The sequence below is a fragment of the Cheilinus undulatus genome, linkage group 14, assembly GCF_018320785.1.
Source record: "Cheilinus undulatus linkage group 14, ASM1832078v1, whole genome shotgun sequence".
NCBI classification, from domain to species: Eukaryota; Metazoa; Chordata; class Actinopteri; order Labriformes; family Labridae; genus Cheilinus; species Cheilinus undulatus.
This window is the reverse complement of record NC_054878.1, coordinates 17,118,606-17,141,060: the sequence shown is the minus strand read 5'-3', so window position 1 is coordinate 17,141,060 and position 22,455 is coordinate 17,118,606. Positions and strand designations below refer to the sequence as shown.

Genomic DNA, 22,455 nt, shown 5'->3' with positions numbered 1-22,455 from the left:
CCCCTTTGGCCCGCACTCACACTGCTCAACACATCTAGGCCTGGGCACGGATACATCACGCACCGACGTCATTACATGAAGCATCCACCGTTGATGACTCAGTATGCATAAGTGTTGTTTTTAGGCTGTAAAATAGTTACAGATTTATACGATATCTGATCTGACACCAGAATTATTTCCCCTGATCATCAGCTACATTAACTATACAGAGCCAAGTGAGGAGAGAGAGAGAGAAAAAGCGGTTCATAGCGGAGAGTTATCGCTCACAGCATATAATCTGGAGCCTGATCAGAGTTCCAAGCACTTCTGCTGAATGAAACCCAGACTTTTTAACTCGTATGAGCCCCTACAGTCATTCCCCTGCGTGTCCTTATACTATCTGAATCCCCTTGGCATTCCTTTATACGCCACAAACTGTGCCTTTTCTCAGCGTAATCCTGGATGCCTGGTGCACCAAACAAGCTCTCATGTGTCCAGAGCAGGATTAAATATCAGTTAATAGTTTTTTTTCTTCTTTTTTTTTTTTTTACCATGACAACAGCAATTTTAACCATCTGATGAGAGCTGGAGGTAAAAACGCCTCAGGATTAATAAACGATGATCCGTTCAAATGTCAGTGATCAAGATCCCACTTTCACTTCTTGGTGACATGAAATACAATTAGAGGTAAGTTAATTCAGTGGATGATAGTTTGGCATTATAATTTTTTAATAAGAGAGGTTAAATCAGCCATGTGGTTAACCCCGGCACACACTTGTCTGTGTATTTGGCACTCTCCTTTACGCACGGAGGATGAAAGGTGTTTGTTATCCTGTGAGCTGCTGTTTGGGACTAAAACAAGTGAAGAAGCTTTATTTTACAAACCAAAAAACGTCTCACAGTCATTAAAGCCTGACTTTGCCAGAAACTGGTCAGAAATGTGGACTGGACTGGGATCCTGCTGTCTCTAGCATGCATCCGCTGCCTGGTGGGCTCTCTGAGGCGGGCCCTCTTGTTGTTACTTCACGCTACATCAAATTCCCTCATTGTGCTCCTTCATTTGCATCCGTGTGTGCCTAGGCCCACCTCGTCCATCCGTGCTGGGGCTGCAAAGCGTGCCGTGCCAAAGCACGAAACGATTGCACTCACACTGGCTGAAAATTCCGGACTTTAGGCTGAAATGGGCCCAGGCCCGGTACGGATGGGCTAGTGTGAGTACACCCTTAGTTTCTCCTCTCAGGAATCAACACACTCCACTGGAAAGACAACTAAGAAAAAAGTCCCATTTCTTTCTTCTTTTCTTTCTTCTTCTGAGTAAGTCACCTCTGCACCTCTCCACTAGAGAGTGAGATAGCAGTAGTCTGTCAGTCTGAGCTAGTTTAAGGTTTTTGATGAAAATGACAAAGATCACAAACTGGTCATCAGCTTCGATAGAAATATTAGAATTACAGGAGACAGATTTCTTTTAGAGTTACCAACAATATAAAAATTTTAAGACGAAAACGTCTTCAAAACCTATTTTTATTGCATTTCAGGTCTCTATGTACAGTAACAATTAACAGGTATCACTGCTGTCATTGAATCGCTACCTTATCATGATGGAGGGGGTTGTGTGATCCTTTGAAACTGGGGACTGTGTTGTTAGGGGCATTAGCTCCTAGTAGGGTCTCCCAAGGCAAATTGGTCCCAGGGAGGGCCCACACAAAAAAGCAAATAAAACACCCACCATGAACCAGCAAACCTCACCCAGACCAGGATACCAGGGGTGTCCCCCCCCTGGAGCTGGACCAGGCCACAGGCAAGCATCTGGTTGCCAGGCTTCTCTCTATGGGGCCTTGGCATGCTGACCCCCGGTGCACAGACTGACCATCGGCATGTGGAATTTCCCCCATCTGGTGGGAAAGAAGCCAATATTGGTGTAGGAGTCAGAGTGATCCAGACTACATAGAGTTGGGCTCACTTCCACACACATCTCTGGATCCAGTACCAAACTCCTGGAGAGGGGCTGGACTCTTTCCTTCAGAGTTGCCAAGGATGAGAGATGCCAGGCAGGTGTGGGGATACTCACAAGCCCTTGGCTGAGCGTCACTATGTTGATGTTCTTCCCAGTGAACGAAGGGCTTGCCTCTCTGTGACTAACAGTGGGAGGGAGTAAGGCTCAGACCGTTTTTGTGCTTATGAACTGAACAGCAGTTCTGAGTATACAGCTTTCTTGGAGTTTGGTTGGGAACTGGAAGAGGATCACACCTGTGTACTGTATAGTTCTACTCCTATGCATCAAAATGAGGCAGTTGAGGTATTTGAGGCATTTGAGGTGGTTTTGGCATCTGATCTGGATGCCTCCTGGTCGCCTCCCTGTGGATGCCATGCACATCCAGCTGGGAAAAAACCTTGGGGAAGACCCACGCACTGGAGGGATTATATATCTTGTCTGATCTGGGAACACCTCAGAACCCCCCAGGGGGAGTTGGAAAGTGTCGCTGGGGTGAGATTGATATGAGGCAGTTTTTTCCTGTCTTGCTGCTTGATGAGGAGTCATTACTCTGAATGAACGACTCCTCCACTGATGGACTGCTGTAATTTATCTGAAAATAATCCCACTTTCTCTTTAAGACAGCTATAAAAACTTTAGATCATTGGACTCAAAGTAATGGTTTTATATTTCAATCCATAAAAATCTGAAAAACTGAGGGATTTTACCTACAGGATGGATTTCCTCCATCAGTGCAGTCCATTTACCTTTTCATGGATAATTTGATGCCTGACTTCAAGGCTTGTTGATTCCTTGGTTTTAAAATCTGACATACTGCATTTCATTGCATTACATTTCCACAGGAAGAAACCCTGGACTTTGGTTAACAGCCTTCAGGAATAAATCAAACACCTGTTATATAAACAGAAAAAGGACTGTGGATGTTTTTCAAGTATGTCACAAACTAAGGATAGAGCTCATTCTGAGGAAAAATCTCTCCTGGGATTATAATCTACTGCTGTGTTTACCTCCATCTGTAGTTGATAAGGAGCTTTACCTCACACTGTTGTCTAATGATACTCAAACATGTGTGCTCATTTTAAAGGACACTGAGCAGACAGATTCTTCACAAACACAGTCGTCAGCTCTCTTTTTCTCACCTCCACTCTGGAGTCTGGCTCTTGTCTGATCCATTTGATGACCGTCTCGTAGACCAGCTCCTCAGCCTTGGTGTTGAGGCTGTCGTTGGACAAGTAAGACACCAGATCATCCTTGGACACACTCAGAATCTCTGCCTGTCCCGCCACCTGAAGAAAAGCAACTTGCCATAAATCATGCATGGTTCACAATCTATTTATTGACTGCAAAGTCATTAAAAACACATTTTTCAATATTTCTAATTCCATAATTGTGTTTGGATTCAATTTAGATTTTCTGTGTGTAAAGCATAGCAAAGCAGTAGAGTTGATCATATGGGCATGAACTCTTCACCTTTTTTTTCCTCACTAAAAAGACGACACAGCTTTTAAGTCAGCTTTGGCAGTGAAAGTAGACATAGTTTGAGGGATTTGGCAGATTCAAAGTAGCTATTAAACTTTGCTTCTTTGAGCAAAAGCTATCCAAAGCCAAGCATTTTTTTCTTCTGGTTGCACTCTCAGATTTCATGGGCACACTCCAGAGTGCTATTGATCCCATTGGCATCAATAACTCTCAGGAAGAAAAGTACCAAACCCTGAAGTTCTTACAAGCAATTTTCTGTCTAATCTAATTTTGAGTGATTCAGTCTCCTTCTAACCCACAAAAAAGCTGACACTGCTGAGTTTCTTCTGTCTGTGTTTCAAAATAATGTACACATTTTAGCTGTGTGTTATCAGACAGCAGCTTGGAAATAGGCGTTGAACCATTGTTCACACAAATATGGCACTGAGAGAGGTTAAAGCTAAAATAGAGATACAAGGGGGTAATTTGAAATGTTCACTGTTTGTGTTTTACTTTCATCTCCATGTACTGGACTTGTTTAAACTAAAAAATGCATGACTTGTCAATAACAAAAGTGTTCAAATAATGATCTGAAATCTCTTCAGGAAAACAGAATTTTCCCCCAATCAATGTTAGGTCTAAAAACTAGACATAAAATTGAGTCACCTATTCATACAATAAGCGCCAATTTAACCAGATCTCAAGAGCCATTTGTTTACAGTTTTACTGAGCTACCAATAGCTGGTATTTACTGGTCTTTGGCCAGTTTCACAGGTGGAAGTTTGGCAGATAAAACTATTAATGGTCAACATTTCAAACTGAAAAATATGCCAAATAAGTAAATAGTAATAGAATAATTACATATTATATATTCTGTTACCTGGAAGATGTGTTGAAATAATCCTCTAATACAGACTCAAAGGAATTTTAATTTTACTTTTTTTTACTACAACCCACTTTACTTGCAGTGCCGATGTTGTTTATCTACTCAGGCAGCAAGCACATGGCTACTTAGTCACATGAATATTCATGTGATCAACGTGGATAATGTCAAACAAAGCCTAGCACTAGGGAAGTTTAGCTACTGAAAACTATGCAGGGACATTTTGGCCAGGACACTCTTAAAAAAGAGACTTTTAATCCCAGTGACATTTTCCTGGTTAAATAAAGGTTAAACAAATCAGTGGTATGAAAGGATTTTGATTTAGTCATAGCTACAGGTTATAAGGAAGGCGAAACAAAGGAACTGTTGATAGCTGAGCAGCTTCAACACAGACAAAGTGGCCAGGACAAGGATGTGCCAATGCCAAGCAGATCTGTAGTGGACTTCCATGAGTGGGTAAATGTATCTATGACCAATTCTCAGATGAAGCTGAACTGTAATTAACACAGAATCACAATTGTGCAGAAGGTCTGCTTGGAGCTGTTGGCAAGAGCATTACCCCTCTTCCGAGTAGCTGGGTGTTCATGCTCAGGGCATCCTGGCTAATCAGCAGCAGCAGTGTGGAAAGACCCATCAATGAGAGGGGGACTGGACCAAACTATCAACAGTGGACGCTTTGGTCTTTCTTTGTGACCCCTCTAAAGAGACCATGATGGTTGGGTTTTACTGTTTTAGCTGAGGTTACAGTTGAGATCATCAGTATTTGAGAACTAATACTGGATTATTGATGGTAATTTTTCACTTGTAATACAAACTTTTAAGGTGTGTTATGGTTAACAGAGCACTGGTTGGTTATTTTTTTGGAGGATTTGTTGGTGTTATCAGCGAAGGATGGTATTTGGCTGTTGATTTTGTTAATGTGTTAAACACAGGCACATATTGTGCAACTGACTGCATGTATTGTATGTAAGGAAAAGCTCAGCTCAGTCAGAGACCAAAAAGTCTAGTGGGAACTCTGTTTTTACTTGCTCTCAAACTCTTTACAGTAGTGTGCCATTTCAAGTATTTAAGGAACATTGGAAAGCTCAGATAGATGAATAATCTCCACTCACCTCAGGGAAGTTCTGCAGTGCAAAGGCTTTGGCCATGTTATGGAGCTCAGTACAACTCATGGCTTCAGCCATAGCCAGCACTCCCAGACAGTTAGCTGCAGTCAGCTGTTTCTCTGCAGTTAATAAACAACGGCAGACATACAGAGAGAGACAGAGATAGGAAGATTAAGACAGAAAAAAAAAAAAAAACATCATTCAAACATACGAATATCAAAGATGTAATAAAACCTGGAACAGAAAATGGTCTGCAGGCTGCAAAGACTCAGAGTCTAACAGGCTGTGTATCTGCCTGAGTCTAAAGAGGATCAAGTACAGAAGAGTCCGGATCTCTAGAAGGGCAAATTCACACAAGAAAGTCTTTTTTGTTTTCTTGAGTCTGAAACTTGGTAAATAAAAGTCAAAGAGGTAAAATACATTTGAGGAGATGTTTTGTTGTTCCTACTCTGACAAACTTAAATGATTTTTGGCACAATATTAATTTGTCTTTTCTCAAGGAGACAAAATTCACCTTTTTCTTCTTTTCAGATTAGATTAAAGCAGAGATTTTTTTAGAACTTTCCAATGTCTCACTGGCAATGATGTATTAAAAGTCATGCCTACTAACTCCGCTAAGAATCTGGCTATCATAATTGATGACGAGCTAACCCTCAAGGTTCATGTGGCCTCGACTGCACAGCCATGAAAATTTACCTTCAATAACATGAAGAGGATCAAACTCTACCTGACAGAGCATAAATACAGCTCCTGGTACAGGCTCTTGTAATATCCTACATCAACTACTGTAACTTATTCCTGGCAGGCCTCCCTACATGCACCTTTAGACCTCTGCAGGTGATCCAGAATGCAGCAACCAACCCAAGACGGCTCATGTCACTCCTCCATTCATCTCTAAACACTGGCTTCAGCTCCATTGAATTCATAACCTGGCTTACTCGCCCTCTCCACTGCACTTGGCAGCAAAAGGTGCCTTGTACTTCCGTCACATCAGGGCCCTAAGTCACTAGCCCGACTCTTCTCCTCTGTTGTCTCTCAGTGGTGGAATGAATTTCCCAACTTTATTTAATCCACAGAGTCCCTTTCTACCTCCAAGAGAAAGCTATAGACCCAGCTTTTTAGAGAACACTTTGCACTTAGCTAGATTCTTCTCTGCTGCTGTCCCAATCTACTTCTTTTTAGGCTTCAGCTCTTTCTGAATGACCCAGCACTTGGCACTTTGTTGCAATATATGTTGGTGAAGACAATGCAAATTGATAATGATGATATGAAAACTAATTATCATATGGGAAGTAAAACCTGATGTTTGCAGCTCTTGGTGACCCACTCTAATCTTGAACATGACTTTGTATTTCTCTTCAGAAAGTCCCTACATCCTCTTCTTTCCACAGCTTGTCTACATATCAATCTGTTTGGCTTTTTCTGGATTTCATCCAGGTCAGACACTTTGAAATGTAAGTAACAATTGCTCCCTGACATTTTTTTAAATCTTCCCTGTGCGTCCCCCATCCACTAGGATGAAATCAGAGGCTGACTGAGAGCATCAACAAGCAGGATTCTCACTTGGCTGCACACTTTGGAGAAATTATTAAAAGGAGGTTGATGCACCAAAGAGATGGCGACAACAATTATATGTCCGAGACGTTCAGTAAGAATGTGCACAGTGATGAACAATGACAAACGACACCGTCCTGTGCTGTAAGCTGCTCCTACCTAGGAAGGAGACACAGACTTTGCAGAAGGTATTGAACTGGAACTTGTTGGCGGCCTCCAGCAGCGTTTTGGCATTGGCCGAGTCAATGATCAGTGATCCCGTGTAGACGAACTCGAGCAGCTGCTCCAGCACGTCGGCGCTGATGTTGCTCATGTTCAGCTCCAGCATCTCCCCGCTCTTTGCCTCCTTTGATGACCTGATCAACCAATCACGGCAGAGAGAGGAGAGTTAGGGGTGCTCTGAGAGGACAAACGAAGACACAAAGGAGAAGAGAAAAGAGACACAGATACAACACTTAAAACACACCTGGGTCAGTTTGAGTTTGGAAAAAGTAAGTCGTTAAACAAGAAGAACTTAAATAAAAAGGGACAGACACAACTTTGGATCGTTCTACTTTTCTAAATGTAACTATGTTGCTGCATCTGAAACAAAATCTCTCTAGCCAAAGATTAGACATACATTATTGCTATGCTTCATGCTCTTTAAATGTTTTTTTCATGTATGCATAGTTTCAGAGGTGGACATGCATACATGGCAGGAGCATATGAGCTATGAGACAGAAATCAGAGAAACAAAGTGAAAGCACAGTTCAAACACTGACAGACGACTGAATATAATGGATGCTGGTTAAAGTGTGCTGTACTCAAGCTGAGTGTGATTGCTCATGAAAGTGTGTGCCTGCACTACTACGTATGTTTCTCCTTGCTGTGGCTGTAGGCTCAACATGAAAAGCAGTGTGCATTAAGATAGATGGAGGCTGTTTGACGCTGTCACTCATGGTATAACAAATATCCAGCTCTGTCTGTCTCTGTGAGTCTTCATTTTGTGTATATCTTCTTTTTCTGTGTGTTGGATTAGAAGTCAGGACAAACAGTCAGCTTTTAGAGACACAGACAGAAAAACAAACAAGACGAGACAGGAGGATGAAATGGTCAGATAGAAGAGGAGAGAGGAGAGGGAGGCAGGGTGAGACGGTCCTTCCACAGGGAGCCAGCAGCCATCCTTCAGAGAGGGGGGTTGGGGTGTTCCATAACTGTGATAACCCCCCAACCAGAAAAAAAATCCACCATCACACCTAAACAGAACCTTAATCCCTGCTACATTACTCATCAGCAGCCTGTAGTGTATGAACGGAGACATTAGTTGTCATTTTAAAGCAGAACTCAGGAGGTGAGAGGGGAAAAAAGAAGGGCGTCCAGGAAAAAAAAGAAAAGACATTTCTCTGCATGGACTTTGGCTGGAAAATCCAAGAAAGTTACCCTTTTTCCTCCTGAAAGTAAGAAACCACAAAGTGTTATGTGAGGACAGCGGGGTAGAAGGAAGGAAGGGAAGTGTGGTTCAGTGTCAAAGACATAAAGGAAGAAAAGAGTGAGGGGAAAGAGCTAAAAATAAAAGAGCATGCTCATCAACCTGTCCAATTAGTGTAATAGGAAGCAGCTCAAGTGGCAGTTTATTTTCTCTGAGCACCTATGCTTTAGGAAATGAGTTTCTCCTATGATTTGAAGGAAAAAAGAAAGCGCATGTTTATGCTGCGTCTGGTTACAGACTTGAATTTCAATAGTGAGGGAGGAAGTTGTGGAGGAAGGAAAAGGAGGACGAGAGACAAAGTACTTTAATTACAGTGGGTCAAAACGGTTCATATAGAAATATGAGGGGGTATTAGAAAGTGCAGTGTTTCGTTAGGCTGAGGGCAGTAGAGGGCTGAGTGTACGGAGATATATTGTGTCACCTTGTGTTAGTGTCCAGCTGCGTCATGAGCATCCTTGTAAATTAACTTGTCTATGCATGACATGTTACTGGAGGATACCTTTGGAGGGCATATGAGGGAACTCAGGCCGTGTACGACTACCTGGTGTGTAGGATGTAAACTACAAACATGGACACACTCACCATACAGTTAATACTGAGATCAGAGCAAACATAATATTGACATGAGTTATCAACTGTAACATTAAATCAGCTCAGACTGATGACTGCTGGTCTAAACACTCCATCTGCACTTCATTTCAACAACATTTCCCTCTATGTATGGACGCCACAGTCCTGACGTTTTGCTTTAATTGGTGACCATGTTATTTGATGACTTTGAGCTAAATGCATTGTTGGACATCATCACAGCAGCTGATAAAAATAGACACAGTCCTCATGAATGACTTTTTGTTTGGTTTTAATTGTCATCATGTGAAATGCAGCTATATATTTAATGAAAAATTAAAATTATACAAACAAACATCGATGCACTCAGCTGAAAGTCATCAATTTACACAGTGACACCTTGGTCTATAGTGCTGATTTTATTTTAATTATTTGTTAGGTTGAGACCAGGGCTGGACAAGTAATCAAAACTTAGATTAAATCGCAACATGTCCCTCAGAGGGTGTTTTATACCTGAAATGTTTTTTTAAATACCAGTTTTAATACATTTTTGAGGCAGAAATGTTATGCTCTACAAATCATGCACACATTTAACTGTCATTTTCTTCTAGATAAATTTGCAGGAAAATCCAATTTGTTTTGTTTTTTTGTTTTTTTTGAAAATGTTTTGTCTTTTTAAAAATGAGAGCCATAAAGTCAGCATTCTATTCAAAACAACAATTTATATTGAATTTACAATGGGTCAAAAAATGCAAAATAATCACAATAACATACATATTTATGAGTTATTAATCTTTGGTTTAACCCAACAAATCTTGTGTTTGTTATTATGTAGAATTATTTATTGTTTTTTATTGAGAAATACATAAGATGAGGAACTTGAAAAATAATCTCATATTAAAAGTAGCTGCAATACTGGTAAACAAAAATCGCAATTAGATTAGTTTCCCAAATTGTTCAGCAGTGTAAACACTTGTGCAATCAAATGCATCTGTCCCTAGTTTTTTGGCTGGACCTTTTTCTCCCTGTGCACTGACAATAACACATCATATGTAGATTATAATACATTTGGACTATCAGTGTGTCTTTCTAACAGTCATCCACTGTTTTCTCTGCGGCTGTGCTGACTATCACACTGCCTCTGCCTCCACCACAGTTGCATCCTACCTCTCGGGTCGTCGTTGCGTTTATTTTTGAGGATTTGCACAGCAGATGTGTCAAACTGATGCAGAGGATGCATGGCAGCCAACATGTGTCTGTGTATGGGAATTTAAGACAAGTACATCCTGGGCGTAATGGGCTTTAACATTGCTCTCTACCAGCTTATAGTCAAAATGCTAAGTGACTCACACATGAGGAAAATTCCTGAACTGACAGAGAAAAAACAAAGCTAAAATGCATGTGTCTGGACCATTTAAAGAAGCTTTTTACATTGTAATGCAGAGATGCAGTGGTCTTGAATTAAATGTCTGCTGAGCTTACATACTCAAAGACAGAATGGAATCACCTGAGATAAATCGTCCTGCTCTTTAAAAGGGAGGGTAAAAGGTTTAATGCTGGGTCGGTGTGCATGAACATTTTTAAAGCAACATCACATCCTATAATCAATCAATCATAAATCAATCAATCTTTGTTTGTATTGCTCCAATTCGTAACCAAGGTTATCTCAAGACACTTACCTCACTAAGGTACCTGAATCAAGCCTTAGAGCTACTTTAAAAGATTGGCACATATCCTGTCAATAATGGCATATTTATTATGTCCAGAATGGACGTGCTAACCAGAGGAAAAACTGACTTAACCAGCTTGGCTAGGATTTGGTATAAAAGACAGGCTGAAGAGAAAATTGATGCGAGTTCTTAGACACAGATTGGGGAGAAACATTACTTAAGGTATCATTGGTTAAGATAATTATTCAAATTTGTTTAACCAGGAAAATGTCATTGAAATTAACAAAGTCATTAAAAGAGTGTCCTGGCAAAGACAGGCAGCAACACAAGATTGCAGAAGCCACAAACACAAACACCAAGAAAGGTCTGAATACTAAATCTGAGAATTATGAGGGCTGGAGCACACTGGAGAGAGAAGTGTCTTCCTAAAAAGAATATTTGGAAACTAATTATTGTGATGATTTTTCCATTTCATGCAGTACTTTGCCAGAAAAGCTTTGAAATTTTTTTAAGTTAGTCATCTGGCCTGTGTGGGCTGTTTAAAAAGGGTTACATTTCTGCTTTCACTCTGACTAATTGCAGTCTCCTATGATTATAAAGAAGAACAGACAAAAACACACAAATAAATGATGCTTGGGAAAAAAAAAAAAAAAAAACTTGCATACAAGCTTCATGTCAGGTAGTCTGAGGCACATTTAAAGCAGCAAAAAAATGTTGGGAAGACGCTCAATCAAGCCAATAAAAATCACCTGCAAGGATTTAAAGTAAGGATGAGGACATGATGAAATTATGGCTTTTAAGCTTTAGACACTTGTACTGACACACACATATGCACACAAGCACACTTTAAAACAAGAAAGCAGACCAAAAACATGGAGCATATAGGGGAAAATAATGCTAATTCTTCAGTCATTAAAACATTTTTAAAGAGCTGTATTAGCATTGAGGGCTTCCATTAAAATTTCTTTATCCTTAGTTTTTTACTCTGAAATACATTTTCATTCCACTTGTTAGGACTACTTGGTCTATGATTTTTTTCTTCTCTTTTTTTCTGCATTATCTCAAGAATTGGTATCAGAAAAAATAAAACAACTCTGGAGACAAAGGCTCCTGTGTCCACAGGACTCAGCGCGACTTTGGTGAGTTACCACCCAAAGTCTGATATGTTTGATTCCTCTGTTTTTTGGCTCTTTGGTGAGTTTAAAATATCCCCAGTCATGGAACATTTTCACTGCTCATTAAAGAAATGTGGTTAAATCACTCTACATGAGGAGGAAAGGTGATGAGGAAGTGTGACCTTTATAATCCGCTTTCAGATACATTCATTTGAGAGGGAAGAGGAAGGAATGGCTGCTGGCCCTGTGCTAGGAACCAAAGTCTTCACACACCTGCAAGAGAGAGAGGGGAAGGGAAAAGCGACACAAATGCACCCTATGAAAAGAACAGATTGGATCAAGAGCTGGTGGGAGGGGGGGAAGAGAAGGCAAACCTTTTCACCAGGTCCTTGAAATACAAGCTGCAGGAAGCTAGAACATTTTGGTGGACTTCAAACTCTTTGCCTTCAACTATTATTTTCAGGTCTGTAAACTCTTTCTCTCTGCGCTGCTGGTTCAACTCCTTCAACATCTCTGGAGAACAAGAAAAAAACAGACAAACAATTACAAGTTATGGTTTCATATTTTCTCACCCTCCTGTGCAAACATGAGAGCATGACAGCAAGAAACAAAATGGAAAAAGTGCAGATTGTGGAGCACAACTGCTGCACAGTGTTAAGCATTTTGCACAATATCTGAAAAAAGAGAAGGAATTTGTTCAGGAATTAAAAATGACATGAATTAGACGTAAAAAAAAAAAGTGTGCATTTAAAGGGGACATTAGCTAATACTCTGAGACATAATACCTTAAGCATGCTTGAAAAAGGTAGCTCTAAGTATGTGATGAAAAGCCATCATTATTAAGGGGAGACATCTGAATAAAAACATACTTGACCTCTTTCATGTACACTACAGAGGTATGCCTTCAATGACGAGAAGACGACTGATACTAATTTCTGCTAAAGGAGATGTGGGCTGAAAACAAACACTGTTGCATGAATAAACTTTTCACAAAAAGTACAGTCAGCCAAGAGCTGACCTTCAAATGTGGCTCAATGAGAAAACAACTGCTCATTCTCCAAACGCTCTTAGGAAATGTAATTCCCCATCCGCCTTGTCTTCCTCTCCAGCGAGAATTAAAAACATAATGGGAAAAAACATCTTCAGAGCAAAGCAGTTTGCTGTTGCAGGCTGCAGTACACAGAAACTCATGTAATGTGGTGCAGCAGCTCCATGTTAAGCTTGACCTTACTGTAACGTTGTGTTGGAGGCTCTTGTTTTTCTGTGTCTTAATGAGGCACCATGAGGGGAAGCTGAGAGGGAAAATCAGCAGGAGACAAGAAACTTCTGCAGCCTCAGGAGGGAGAACCAACACTGTAGCTCTGCTAATCTGCTGTTGAGAATGCCAGCTTCCATACTGTCGCCTGAGAGTGAACAGAGACTGCATGGTAAACATCTATTTGGCACAGAGGACAGTCTAAATTAAAGGCACGTATTCCCTGCTGGGGGAGGATAAGGTTGGAGTACATGGTGGTTAGATACAGTAAGTAAGGTGGAAAATCCTGCCTGATCGGCACAAAGGCTCAATTTTCTACCAGGCCAGTCAAAAAACAGGATAACTGAAAAGATTTGAGATTGTACCAGTGATACACTGGGGCTGGAAAAAAGGAGTTGGTCTTTATCATCCTGAAAGAGGTCTGAGCTCACGTCAGATTCAAAGCTGAAATCTAATTAAACCTAGAATAACACTCAGCCTTTTATTTGACTGAATCTGCTCTCATTTAGCACCTTCATTCTGCTGACTGACACTGGGAGCTCAGCTCTGAATCCATTCAGCAGATGAAATGATACAGAATAAAGACACATGACAAGGTGCATTGAGAAAAGTCTTTTCTCAATGCATCCTTCACAGTTTTTATATCAAAGAATTAATGAGCAGAAAGAAAGGTGCTGCTTTTAAATATGATGAATACAGATGAGGAGGGAAACAATAGACTCAGTCTTTGACTACACGTCTGCCGTGATTGGACTAGATGCAGAGCAGCATGGGCTACAGTGGGCGTACGTAAATATGCAAACAAAAGGCTTCTTCATCATCAATACAGCTTTTTTAATGTCTCAACCCCCAACGTCTCTCTCCACGTCTGCTGCATGCCAGTCATGCAGCTATCTGATGACTGCATGAGCACGGACTCTTAATACTGAACTCACAGTAACTTTGAGTCTGCATTAGACACCGTTGCGGCTCTCTCCTCCAATCAGTCACAGAGAGAACAAACTGCCTCCAGAATAGAGACGGAGAGAGGAGGAGACAAAGAACTCAGCTTGTCGGCAAACAATGGCCACCTCCCTCAGAGCCGTGCAGACACACCTGAATGTCTGATGGAAGAGATAATAATGACCCCCCCCCCAGAACTCCTCATCAACAGTGTAGACCATGAAACTGCTAATGGCGTCCTCTTTCTCTGCTTTGGTATGGAGTATGTGAGGCTGAGCCTCTTAGTGGGACCACAGCCGCTGTGAAACAGCAGACGTCTCAATACATTAAGAGAAAAATCTCTTCAAGGGAATCTGCACACATGAAGAAGTACTGTGGGTTGTTTTTGTAGAGAGAGCAAAGATGTCATCATTGAGGGAAAATGTGCAGCACTTCTGCACAACTTTCAGTTGCAAACAGTACTGAAACACTGGCGTAGTTTCCATCTTCTAATCTTGTGGCGCTCGCTGGTGTTCCTTGAGGCAAGTCTCTGTGTGCCGTGAGAATCTGTACAACCATATATTGTTACTACAACTTTACAACAGCTAAAGAAACTACAACACATGTTTGACAGGCTGTTTTACATGGATACAAATATGGTGTGCGTTGAGATTTTGGCTTGATCTTAGGTGTGCCTTGGGCAAAAAGTGTGAAAATCACTCCTCCAATCAGTTCCTTATAGTACTGAAGGTCTGAGCTGCCTCTTCCTGATTGGTCGATGCAGCTGATGGGGGGGAACAACAACAGGCCCGACTCTGCTGCTCAGCCTAGCAACTCCACTGTTAAACATTTAAACACTGGGGCCAATGAGGTCCTCAGTGTAGTTTCCAGTAACCTATCGTAGCGCAGCATGTCTTCTTTACTATAAGGTGTAGTAAGTCCTCTCACTGAGCTGTGATTGGCTGCCGTAGAAGGGCGAGGCAAAACATTATTGGTTGTTGAACTAGGAGCCATCTTAGGGTTCTGTAATTCTGTGAAATCCACATCTTGTTTTCACATCAAAATTTTGACTAGAGAAAACTTCTCATGAGGTAGGAAGAATGCCGTGCTTTTCTTTACCTACAAAGTGCAATGTGTAAAAAGAACTGTAGCAAAATGTAGAAATGTTTCAATATTACAGCAAAATGGCTCTGTAGTATGTGATTATTAATAAAGTCTTCAAGATAAAACCGGACATTTTTCTTATCTTGCTGACTAAATTAAGTATTAATTTTAAAAGAAAGAAGAAAAAACACTGCATTTAAGAATAAAAATAGAATTTATATTATTTTATTCTATTTTGTTAACGTATTTGGAAATCTCATAAACCCAAATTTTATTCACAATAGAACATAAACAACATATCAGATGTTGAAACTCAGACTTTTTACCATTTCATGAAAATATTAGCGTATTTTGAATTTGATTACAGCAACACATCTAAAAAAAAAAGAAGGGACAAGGCCATGTTTACCATCTTGTAGCAGTCTGTAAACGTGTGTCAGAAGAGGAATGCTGTCCCATTCTTATCTGAACTGGGATTTTGGCTGTTCCACAGTCATGGATTTTCTTTGCTGAATTTTTCTCATTTTATGAGAAATGTGTTGTTTTGATGATTATGATGTAAAAGTATACCAACATTAGTATCTATACTAAAAATAAAATAATAGTATTATTTTATAATAAATCTATTAAATAACACCTAAATCGAAATAATAATGCAAATGTAAAAAATGTAAACTAATGTGGAAGAAAAGAAAGAAAAAAAATCTGTTCAGTTATATTAACTAATTTATTTGAACTCGATTTTGTTATTAAATAATCCAAAATATAAACATTAAAAAAAAGTGATTGTCAAAAATCTTTCATCAATGAATGGTCTTGGATTTGTGTGAAAGAGAAAAAAACTGTTTCTATCTTGTATCTCATTAGAGGTTAAGTGTGATTGTAACTAAAGAGACAGAAATAAATCATCAATTATCTGACATTTTACCTGATTCCGTCTATTCCGATTCTTTTCAATTCTGTTTCAGTTCTGTTGTGTTTCCTTAGAGATGTTTTGAATTGGAGGAGAAGAGAAACAAAATGAAAAATTAAACAGAATTAATTCATTTAATTGTACATCATTTCTGAACTTACAGTGGAAGTTTTTATTTCAATAAAATAGACTTAGGTCAAGGTTAACAGGCCTAATTAAGGTCATTCCTATAAATTATCTGGTGGTAAAATATTAAAGAAAATCTGAACAAATAATAATAATAAAACAAAATCAGTGTTTAAATGATTGTTCATTTATTCTTTTAATTTTAATGTTGAATTGCTTTACATTTTAAATAATTCTGGAATATCTGGTTTATCTACACGGTTTTGTGATTCCTAAGAAATACATTGTTTTTTAAAATAACCTGGGTTTATGCTGAGGTTTTTTTTTTTTCAAACCATTTTTAAATGCCTAAATTAATTGTGTTCTACATGAAAGGATGACTTTAGCAGAAACTCAAAATGAAGTGGAACTTAACTGTGTATAATAGTGCTGTCAAATATTTAAAATCAAATTTTTTTTAATTGTGATTAATTACAAAATTTATGTCACTGATTGCGATTAATCACACCCTTTTTATAGTATTCAAGAATTACACTATTTAGCATTTCAAACCATTTTGGTCTAGTTTTGGATCTTTTTAATTGACTTTTTTAATATACAGACCAGCTTTCAGGGGTAGACTGAAGACTATAACATGAACCTAATCACAGAAAAAAAAAAAACTGTTATGGACTGAAAATGAAATAAGAGAACATTAAAAAGGTCCAAATGACTTCCGACTTGTCTTCTGAACTGTCTGTGAGTTTTTAAAGTGGAATGAGAAATAGGGAGCAGTGGTGGACTTATTCAACATCACTGAGGCCGCAGGGAGATTCTAATGTACGTTAACCGAAGTGTGTTAAAATTAATGCAATTAATCAAAATTAGTGCACAAATTGTGGACATTAGTATATTGTGATGAACTTAATTAATCTTGGCAGCCCTTGAGTATAATTAAATTAAAGAGGAAACCCACTTTTCCAAAGCAAATGTTCTATAAAGCGTTATTTTTAACATCAGCAGCTGTTCATGTTAATGCTTCAGTAACAAAATATCAGGCTTGAAAAGTTTTTTTCCCATCATGAAAAAGATCAAGCTACTCAAACAGATTCTTTAATTATTCAACATACAGCTTCATGTCTGTCTAGTCTGGGCTTTCCTCTAATCAAATATAAAAACTACCTCTGAAAATCATAATCTCGTTAACATCTGCAGACGTCTCAACAGCCAGCTACTCCAGGAAAATCAGCCCAGGGATTTAAAGTCCAACAGACCTCTTGAGTCTCTCTCTGCCCTGATTTCAGTCTGTAAGGCAGCAGTGGCTCCATTAGCCTTATAGTCCATGATGAGGACGCTTTATATCCCCTCTGCTCCGATCTGCTGATTTGAGCTTCTTGAGCCTGCAGTTAAACAGCCTCGACTGAGCTGTGGCGGGCAAAAGGGGATTGAGATAGGAACTCGGGGCCCCTCAAAGACGCCACCCTGATTCATCATCAATAACAGCCCTTCAAAATAGGAAATTATAAAGAGAATTTCTGAAAAATGTTGATTCATCATCATTTTATCGTAGTTTTTGCTGTTTGCAAAATTTGTTGTTAGCAGTAAATGTGTGACTTTTTGATATGTCTGGCATTTTGCAAAAAGCAAAAATGCATCAAAGTAAATGCTCTAGTTTATCACTTAGACAGATCAGCCAGTGGTAATAATAACAACATAAATTCTATTAGTTACAGTATTATTTATTTCTATATGCTTGAGACTAGCAATAAGTCATATTTGAGCCAAGCTGGCACCTAAAGGGATAAATCTTTAAATTTGATTGAAAATATTGTGATATCATTCAATAATCAAACTTCAGAAAAGCAAATTTGAAAAAAAAAAGGAAAAATATTGTCCTAGTATTATTTTATTGTATTTAACTGGTTTTACAAAAAAATGTTCTTAACAGGGCTTAAGGGATAATAGTGGTCAGAAACACATCACAAGACAAAGACTTCATTCAGTAATGACAGAAATTTTTTGTAAAAATGTGGTGAAATCAAGACCCAGTGCCTTCCTGTGGATTTATTTTCTTATGCCAGTATTTCATGAAAGTTGCCTTGGGAGGCTTTATTTAAATAAAATATACTTCTCATAAGAACAGCTTTGGGGAACAGTGATAAAAAGCTGAAGGAATGAAGGCATGCAAGCTTAGAAAGCCACTTTTTAATCCACAGACCAGGCTTTAAAGCTTTGAATTGGTTTATTTATCAGAGTGCCAAGGAGGCAAAATGCCATATGGACTTTCTATTTTTTTGTTTGTTTGTTTGTTTGTAAAAGTTCACCACTAAAAGTAAATAAAGTAGACTGGGCCCTTCACAGATCAGCAAAGACTCAGCAGACACCTTGTGCTCAGGGTTCAGTTATTCATCCAACGCAGAAGAGATGACACTTTGATCTTAAAGAAACACGATGCAGAGAGACAAACATACAGCCAGGCATGTGCAGAAGCAAAACACACATACAGTACACTAAACATACAGAGAGACAAAGTCACAGGAGAATGCCTCTGATTTACAGTGTAGCATTAATGAGAAGTGTGTGGTCTGTGTAGATAGCATACTGTACGCCGGGAGGAGATTTCATTAGGACTGAGGTGGTGTGCAGAACGTCTCCATCCTCCTGCTTCATTAAAACTGCAAAGTTACCGTTTTATAGAAATTACAGCAATGCCCCATTATAAAGGTTAACAGAGTAAATTTAATCAATTGAACACAAACAGAGTTTTATATAAATTTAACCTTTTCAGAATAAATAGAAATAACTTTTGAATTAAAAGCAGAACAGAGACTTAAGCCTGGCATACAATACAATCTAACCGTGCCAGTATAGGGTTAAATGTCCCCCTCTGACAGAAGTCGGCCTGATTATTAAAGACCTGATTATCTGATGGTTCCAAGCATTATCTTAACAGATTCTTCTGTGATGTGATGTGTTTTTCCTCTCTGATCTGCTCGGAAAATGATCTGAGCTACTCCGACTTCAGATTGTAAATGTTGAACATGCTGTTCTTACATGGGACAGAGTAATTGATAAAAGCAGTGCAAAGTCACTTTCTGTTATCCAATGTGACCACGCCCCCATTCAGGTGGAAATAAACCTCCAGACTGAATGGTGGTAGATTAGAAAAAAAGTGGTAACAATGAGGTTAAAAGCTGTTTTGTTGTGTCTTTTGTCTTAAACAATTAAAAGTCATAACTTAAGATCTGTTTTGTTATTCTCAAACGATGAAAGGGGGGTGAAAGAAAAGTTCTGTCTCTTTTGGCTAAAACTAAAGAGGAGTAAAGCAAATGTCGGACCCGTGCTGTGTTCTTAATGACTTTAAGCTAGTGATCACTCTGTGACATCAGGAGCTGTAGCCTGTCTGTTAACAGCTTTTTCACACATTAACTAGCTTTTTACCCACACTGAAGTGTTAGAATCCAACACACACAGTATGTGATGTTGGCTTATGACATCTCCAGTCACATGATAGGACTGTTTGCCATTCAGGAAGCAAGGTAACTGAAGGAAGAGCACAACAAACACAGCCTTGGCAATGAGGCAACAATTTATTCAAAGTGTCCTGTAAAACATAACACATTCAAACTGAGTCATTGCACACCACACTATAAGAAAAAAATGTTAAATCTGTTATTTGTCAGCATGTCTGGGGTTTCTCGCATTTCCAAAATCAGTAAGGATTTAAAGAAAAAGCTTTTAATTTGTGCCAGGCTTTAGTTATCAAAGACACATACAGGCTTGTCGAAAGGTTTCCCTGTATCACTTCTGCAGTCACACAACTACAACAAATACTTCACTTGTCTGCACGCTCTCAGTCAGAAATCCTGTACACTCAGCTTTAAACTCAGACTTTAGATCAGCCTTTCCCAAACTTAACTCTGGCACAGCCCAATTTGAAACTTGACAACAGTCAACGATCCACCTCATACAACCACACGAGACTCAAAGTATTTACCCTCATATTTTTATCTCATCAACAGAATTTCAACGCAAACTCTCAGTTTTAAGGTAGATATATTTCTGGCAGATCCATTTCCGACTCAAAAATCAGAAGAAACTCTTGTTATTCTGTTTTGTTTTTCATTTTTAAACAGAAAAGTCCAATGAGTGAACAACTGATGTTTATTTAGGTTTGATTAGGCATCTGCAAAATCCTCTTTATTTTCCTGATAAGTTTCATCTCTTCCACAAACTCTGTTGTCGAAGAATCGTAACACTCTAAATCAGTGTCAAAAGCTAAAGCCTCTGGCTGTATGTGTTAGTTTCAAACCTTATTAAAACATGTATGGTTTCATTTATTTTTTGTTATGTTTTTGTTTTTAATTTTTTGTCATATCCTCTTGTGGTCCACCTGCAGTACCTCTGGAGCCCACCAGGAGGCACTGCTTTAGATGATGAAACGTCAGACTGGATATTTTATTTCTCCAGGCAGTTAGAGAAAACTCTGTCAATTTAAACTCTATATACAAACTGAAACTTTACACACCAATTCAAACATGCAGTTAGGTGTAGTGCTGAACGTCATTAGAGAAGTGCAGCGGAGTATATCGCCAACATTACTCCATGTGAAGTGAAGCCAAAACAGAATATGAAAAAGGAGGAAGAGAGCGAGAGAAGAAGGGGGGGCTGAACAAGATCTGCAGCATGGGAGTGAGAGAAACAAACAATTACAGTGAGGAGATAGGAATGGAGGAGGTGAGTATAGGTTTAAGGGAGTAAAGAGGAGGAAGGGAAATGTGGATGTGGTGCACCACTAGTGCAGCAGGAAGCCCAGCAGCTGCTCCTCGGCTACATCATATCTCTGATTATACACGTAGAAGCCGGGGCTTTCTGAAACTGTGCTGCCACTGAGCTTTATCTGGAAAATCCTGGTGATTAATGAAGGAGCTGCTGCAGCGTTCTGGGTGGAGGAAGTGGACCAGGAATGATCAATCTTAATGAGCTATCTCTGTCCCTGTATGAAGGGTAAGGGGAGATATAATGTATAGGGCTCCTGAAGAGGCTCGTCTTCCTTAAAATATGATAACGAGGGAAATAAAGAAGGGTGAGTGGTTTTCTTTCTTCCACTTGTGTCATGCTGGCATCACATTTTCTCCTTGTCTCTTCTTCTCCCTCATTCTGCTCTCTCCACGGGGTAGTAAATATGTATAGTTTTCACTGTACATTCTAATAATTCAGCAGGCAAACCAATGATGTGGAAGTTGTTCAGCTACATGAGCACATTCTCTGCCTTTAGATTGGATGATAGAGCCAATGTTAGAAGTATAGCTCCCATATGGACTCATTTGCCAAGGTAAGCTGTGGAAAAATTTGTATAGTATTCTTTTAAGAAAATAAGCCACACAGCGTCCATGCATGGAGCGTGATTGAAATAAATTGAAACCTTATTAGTTATTTGCAACATCTAATGATCTTGTTGAAGAAAGTTAAAGATACGCTTGTTTCAGAACCAAGACACTATTCTGCTTTAGTTGATCCTGATGTGGATAGCTTTGAGATATCCCCCTGGCACAACAGTGGCTTTGATTAACCATATTATCTTACAGACACTGATTCAACTGCATGCAAATTGAAATTTGAAACACAAAAACATAAAAGTCACACCACAAATTCAGTACTTTTTGTTTTTTCCTACCTGGAAAACAGAGGGGAACTGTACTAAAAACATGGCAGAAAAATAATGATTTTTTTCCCTCAAATTTAGGAGGATTTTTTATGAGTAGACAGATGGATGGTTTGAAAGATTTACAAAAAAAAAAAAAAAAAACTTTTAATGTATATCATTGTAAAGCCTAATGTATGTAATAAGCTATTTTTAGGTGTCACTTTTTGACATTGCGCAAAAAATAAAAATTCATAAAAATCAATATTGCCAAAAATTATACCAGGCTTTATTGACCAGGAAGAAAAAAAAATCTACTTTGCATGTATAACATGGATTTTTTTTTTTTTTTTTTTTTTCACTTTTTCACATCTAAATCACAGGAGGCACCAGGCATTTAACGGGTTAAATTTCTTGTAAGTTATGATAATCCTTTCTTTTGAGTAGAGGGGGGTTAGTTTAGAAAATTAACCAAAAAATTGTTTAAAATATAGTAATGTATAATATTTTTATAGCCTTATGTATGAAATGGATGATTTTGGTCCTCAAGGGCTCTTAAGGAGCCTCCAAAAGTTAACATTCTCACTTGGCACAAACACAGTAATGGCTTTAATTAACCTCAAATCATCCTGTACACTCTGTAACTAACTCACTGATCTTAACTCAGAGAACCACCTTAATGACATTCACCAGCAGCTCCAGAGCTGATGTGAGCCAACT

General features: G+C 39.0%; 1 protein-coding gene across 4 annotated transcripts in view; it reads right to left on the bottom strand.

Moving 5' to 3' along the window:
- The window catches only part of LOC121521940 (kelch-like protein 29), a 172,152-nt gene that overhangs the window by 50,691 nt on the left and 99,006 nt on the right, over window positions 1–22,455 (bottom strand). For all 4 annotated transcript variants that reach the window (XM_041806153.1, XM_041806152.1, XM_041806154.1 and 1 more), the window contains exons 6-9: window positions 12,168–12,306; window positions 7,133–7,329; window positions 5,426–5,538; window positions 3,112–3,258 (exon numbers count right to left, since the gene is read on the bottom strand). In XM_041806153.1, coding sequence (XP_041662087.1) covers window positions 3,112–3,258; window positions 5,426–5,538; window positions 7,133–7,329; window positions 12,168–12,306 — 596 coding nt within the window. The remainder of the gene's footprint in view (window positions 1–3,111; window positions 3,259–5,425; window positions 5,539–7,132; window positions 7,330–12,167; window positions 12,307–22,455) is intronic.